This window comes from Hipposideros armiger, unplaced genomic scaffold (assembly GCF_001890085.2).
Source record: "Hipposideros armiger isolate ML-2016 unplaced genomic scaffold, ASM189008v1 scaffold_4, whole genome shotgun sequence".
In the NCBI taxonomy this organism is placed as follows: domain Eukaryota; kingdom Metazoa; phylum Chordata; class Mammalia; order Chiroptera; family Hipposideridae; genus Hipposideros; species Hipposideros armiger.
In genome coordinates this window covers 232,276-237,561 of record NW_017731354.1, presented here as the reverse complement: position 1 = coordinate 237,561, position 5,286 = coordinate 232,276, and the positions used below count along the sequence as shown (strand labels likewise).

Here is a 5,286-nt window from a genome sequence, read left to right as displayed (position 1 = left end):
GGGAGGGGGGCGGGAAGACAAGGGTGGGGACTCAGGGCTGACCTCTGACCCTGCCAACCCACTAGGTCCTGAAGAGCGACCTGTCCTAGAGGGTGCAGCCCCAGGGCTACCCCTCCCTGAGCAGAGGATCTGGGGGACAGGCCTGGTGTGGTGGGCCTCAGTGGTCTCTGGGAGTCTGGCTCTCCCTGGTCAGTAGAGGGGATGGCTGTGCTGCTCAGGCCTCCACCTGGCCAGGGAGAGAGGAGCCAGCTACATGGAGTGAGACATCAGTGATCTCTTTATTTGCAGCCAGGTCAGTGGCTGCCGGGGCCATAAAGGGTCAGAGCAGGCAGTGGGCTGCAGGCACGCACTGACCCTCAGGTTCACACTGACCCAGAGGGGATGTCCAATGCCCACTGCCAAGGGTGGGAGTGTGGCTCAGAGGCCCCAGACATGGGCGGGCACCCCGGGGACACCTGGGCCTCCAGGGGAGAGTGGAGTGGTCAGTGTTCAATAAATAAGCAGCACAGCCTCAAGCCACCTGAGCCCCAGGAATCTGGGGGCAGGAGGCTGACAGAAACTGGCTCAGGAAGTTCTGACTGTCACAAGGGACAGAAGGGAGAGACACCTGACCTGCCCTCAGCCAGGCCCATGCCCCCTCTCTGCCCTGGGGACAGGGAACGGCAAGGCCTGGCCCTGGGAGCTGATGCAGTTCAGCCCCATCCAGTCAGGAACAGAGCAGCCTCCTCCAGCCCCTGGGGGCAGACGTCGGGGCAGAAACTGCAGCTCCCCCGGTGCAGCTGACTGGACAGTCTGCAGGGTCCCATCCTCCACTACTTGCCCAGGGCTCCCTGGGGCAGCAGCTCCACGTAGCTCAGAGCGCTCTGCAGCGACGTCAGGCAGTAGCCCTCCTCTCCAATCAGATACCTGTGGGGGGACAGCGCCTGTCACCTGGAGGGCATGCGAGGAGGCCCCTGGCATTCTGGAAGGGGCATCTGCCCTCAGTGGGAAGGACCTGGATGCTGAGGTCCCATGGGGCTGTCAGGGATGCTGGGCGGGGGGACAGCCCACTCTCCAGGCAGAGGCTGCTCAGGGCTTGGTCCCCCAGCTCAAGCAGTGTGCTGAGTGAGGGGTGGTGCAAAGGGGCTGGGAGGTGGGCCGTGGGCTCCCCCTGGGGCCGTACCCCTCGTGGATGAATTCCTCCAGGGCAGCGCACTCTGACACCAGCTGGGGGAGCCCGCTCCTCAGCACCACGAAGGACAGGATGGGGAGCAGGTCATCAGCACCGCTATTGGACAGAGGCACACTGGCCGGTCAGCTCCAGGGGCCAGTGGGGCTGCTCAATTGCCCAAACCAGAGCCCCCAGTTCAGCCCCTGAAGCGACCTGGGGCTTGCTGGCTGCTCTTCCCGCACAGACCACCGAGGAGCAGCCAGACCACCCCTGATCGGAGCTCTGTGCTTCGAGCCCAGGGCTGGACCTAGGAAGGCCCCCATGGTGGAGGGGCAAGGACAACTGCAACCTCACAAGCCCGCCCCATCCTGAGGGTCAGAATGATGAGGGCAATGGCCCATGACCTGGGCAGCCTGCTCCCTCCTGAGATCGGCTGTCACTCAGCTCAGCACAGCAGGGCACCCCAGACCCTCTGCGAGAGGCATCTAAGTGAGCTCACGGGAGTGAGGCCCTGTGGGACCCTCAGAACCCCCACCCAAAGACGCCACAGCCAGTGGCCTCTGGGAAGGGCACAGAAGCAAAGCCTTGGCTTGAGTCTGACTGGGGAGGCCTCACACAGCATAAGCTCCTGCTCAAGGCCTTGTCCCGACCTGCCTGGGTACCGCACACCTGCAGGCACACAGACAGGTGCCCAAAGGAGGGAGCTAGTGAGGGGCTGCGGCCACTAGGAAACACTTTCAGTTCTGGAGTGCTTACTCGGAAACCAAACGGTAAACTGGTGAAGGGGCTGTGGGAGCCAGGCTGGACCCCCACCCAACCTGCAGCTGAGGCCTCGCACCCTGGGCCTGGGGAGTGTCATCTCACCTTCTTGGGAGGACGTCCTCCCTGAGGACCTCACACCCAGCTCTGACTCCTACCTGTCCTCATCTGCAGGCCCCTGGGCACGAGTGTGAGTCATAGCCCACCCACCAGGCTGCAATGACAGGTGCTTTCAAAATGACCTCTGGTCCCTGGGACAAGGTGGCTGAAGGAATGCCAGCCCCAGGCAGGCACCTGGACCCTCACTGCAGGCAGGTCCAGGTGAAACTGAGGCAGGACTCAAGACCAGGTATCAGAGCCCCAGGCTGCAGCACCCTGGTGGGCCCCTGCCCCACCTCGGGAGGGTGGGGCAAGAACCCAGGGCTGGGGGCTTGGAGCAGGGAACAGGCTTGTCACAGGGCTGGGGCGGCTTCCCAGGTGTGCAAGGACCTGGGAAGGCCCTGAGGGACCAAGCATGTGACCTGGGATGAGCAAGCCTAACTTCCATCAGATTAGCCAGGGGGCCCCTGACCCCTAAGAGACCCAGAGGAGTGGAAACGGGCTGTGCTCTCCTGGATGACCAACTGTGGCCCTGGTGCCCGGGGCAGGTGGTATGGTTCTCTCTCCCTCCAGGCCTGTGAGCAGCCCTCATGTACCCAGTGCCCACCCGAGGCCGTGTGCTCCCAGGACTTACATGGCGGCAGCGCCTGGCTGCGGTCCTGCCTCAGGTGCAGGCTCCTGGGCACGGTAGTAGCCCTCAGCACAGGCACAGATGACCCGCAGGGCACGCACTGCAGCACAGAGCAAGGGGGGTGGGGGCGGGGGCGTCTGTCCCAGGATAGCCCACAACGGCCCCCACCCCCATCAGTGGACAACCCCTCCCAAGGCCATCGCTCTCCCTCACACCACTTATGTCCCATGGGAGACACCCGCTTGACAGGAGGAGAACCTGCAGCTCAGAGACAAGGCACACAGCCCCAGGCCACCCTTTGGGACAGGATCCTGTGCTGTCTGATGGTCCCCTTTCCCTCCTTGCAAACTCTGCCCCTCACCAATGCAGTCCAGCTTCTTCTGGGGGCAGCTCTCCAGCACCAGCAGCCCCAGCTCCTGGGCTGCAGCGCAGTAGGGGTAGGCACTGGGCCCCGTGGCCTTGGGGTCCTGGGGCAGCAGCTTGGTGGGGATGCCGATGGCCGCCGGGGGCGCGTTTCTGTACAGCTCCATGCTCCTGCTCAGGGCAGCCTCACGGGGGCGGTGCACACTCCTGGGGCAGAGACAGGCCAGGCTGGGGATGGAGGCGGGGCTGGGGAACATTGGCCATTTACCCAGAATCAAGGCTGGCTTCTGGTTAAAGCACCAGCTAGAAGCAGTCACAGGTATGCCCCAGGGATGGAGCGGGGCCAGGGGTGCAAGTGGGAAAGGCCCTGAGGGGACTGGAGCACCTGTAGAGGGTCAGCAGCAGGGGCCACAGTGGAGAGAAGAAAGGTTCCTCGATGCAGGCCAGGCAGCGGTCCTTGGAGATGGCCGTGTTCAGGCCTTCGAAGGCCAGGAGCGTCAGCGAGAGCAGCCTGTCTGCCGGGAGCAGAGCCGGCACAGTGGCACTGTGGGGCTGGCTGGCAGCCCCTGGCGGTCACCCCTGGCCAGCCTGGGATGCCCAGACGGGCCGCACCCAGAGCCGGGCTCAGTGTGGGCAGGGTCACAGTTAGCACCCTGGCCCAGTGGGGAAGGGGCTCTGCCTGGCCCTCCCTTCACTCCCCTGCACACACACACCCCTGTCCATGTGGCCTAGGGTCAGAGCAAGGAGTCTGGACCCTTACCCCTGGGTGCTCATGGGGTCACCACAGCTCCTGAGGGGCCGGGGAAGGAGAGCACAGAATGGGCTCTTTCTGAAAAGTGTTTGTACCCCAAACTGTGGGAACCCAAAGAAATTTCAGAAGCATGTTTGAAGACAAGAAATCTCAGACCCAGAGAGATGGGGGACCAACCTGACAGGGGAGAGGGACCTGCCCCAGGTCTTTTATAGAGCTGGGGACCTACAGTGAGAATGGTAGGTGCTGGTTCTTAGAAAACCCTTGGAAGGAACCTGGAAGTCACCTGCCACCCTGGGCTCCAACCCTTAGGGAACCCACATACTCTTCTCAAAATGGAAAGAGCTGGGGGATGAACCCCTCGTCGTCACCAGGCTGCACACATCTGACAGTCCTTAGGAGGCTGGTGAGGCCAACCAGTGAGACAGCCAGGACCCCTTGGCCCCTAGGGGCTCTGACAGCAGACCGTTCCCCAAACACAAGATTGCGCCAACCAGACTGTCCGGTGCAGCCCAGTGAGAAGGCAGCCAGGTGTGGAGGGAGACCTGCCCTAGCTGCTCCCAAGGCTGAAGCCGCGAGTCTGGGTGCGCTCCCATCTGCTACCAGGGTGTTTGGCCAGCAGACACGGAGGGGAGGGCTCTGCAGGTCAGGGCTGGCCGGCTGCCATACAGAGGCCCCTCCTCCAGGGGCCCATCCCAGCTGCCGGCCCACCCGCCCACCCGTCCTGCGAGAGCGCAGCCTGCCCTCACCTATGGCGTTGTGTATGTCCTTCACCGTGCTTCTCAGCTGCTCCAGCAATGGCTCCTTCACCCCTGGGGTCTGAGGCTCAGGCTGCCCCCCAGGGCTGAGACCCCACCTCTCAGAAGTAGCTAAGAACTGTTCCAGGTCTTCAAAGGAGCTGTCCTTGCCCGCCAGGGGTGAGGGAGGCCCCTTAGGGCTGCTGTCCGCCCCTCTGTCTGGGGGGCCTGGGTGGAGCGGGGGTGTGGAGGGACTGGCAGGGGGGCCGTCCGTGAGCTGTGGGGACGGGCTGGGCTCCGGGGGACACAGCATGCAGTAGAGGCTCTGCGAGGGCCGCAGCCGCCGGCTTCCGGGAGCCAGCAGCCCGTCGGCGTCCGGGGGCAGGGAGCAGCAGCTGGGGGCTGAGGCGGCTGCAGCACCCCTGCTCACGACGGGGTACAGTGCCCGGTACACCGCACACTGGAGCTTCTTAAGGAGCTGCGAGATGGGGTGGTCTGGGACACTGTGAGCAGAAGAGAGGCATGTGCGCCGGTGCCTGCTGGGCTGCAGGGCCTCTAGCCTGGGGGCTGGGGACTGAGGAAGCTGCCGCCCACCCCTCATCCACTCGTCCAGAGAAGTGTCTTAGGTATTCTTTCCTCACGAGTGAACATGGCAGAGCAAGTCCGACCCACCCTCCCAGAAGGCAGAGGAAGGCCAGTGAGAGACCATCAGTGCGAAGGGGGCGGGCCCTGGGCAGCCAGACCTGCTCATTCACCTCTTCCGCTTCTGGTCCTTTCAGCCAGCAACTGGGGGCGG

The 5,286-nt window shown here is 64.0% G+C and overlaps 1 protein-coding gene across 3 annotated transcripts in view; it reads right to left on the bottom strand.

The window, feature by feature from the left end:
• Positions 1-259: 259 nt before the first annotated feature.
• The window catches only part of VPS9D1 (VPS9 domain containing 1), a 10,988-nt gene continuing 5,961 nt past the window's right edge, over positions 260-5,286 (bottom strand). For all 3 annotated transcript variants that reach the window (XM_019642498.1, XM_019642504.1, XM_019642487.1), the window contains exons 10-15: positions 4,503-4,993; positions 3,388-3,517; positions 3,001-3,209; positions 2,643-2,739; positions 1,163-1,267; positions 260-906 (exon numbers count right to left, since the gene is read on the bottom strand). In XM_019642498.1, the coding sequence (XP_019498043.1) occupies positions 813-906; positions 1,163-1,267; positions 2,643-2,739; positions 3,001-3,209; positions 3,388-3,517; positions 4,503-4,993 (1,126 nt within the window). In that variant the 3' untranslated portion in view covers positions 260-812. The remainder of the gene's footprint in view (positions 907-1,162; positions 1,268-2,642; positions 2,740-3,000; positions 3,210-3,387; positions 3,518-4,502; positions 4,994-5,286) is intronic.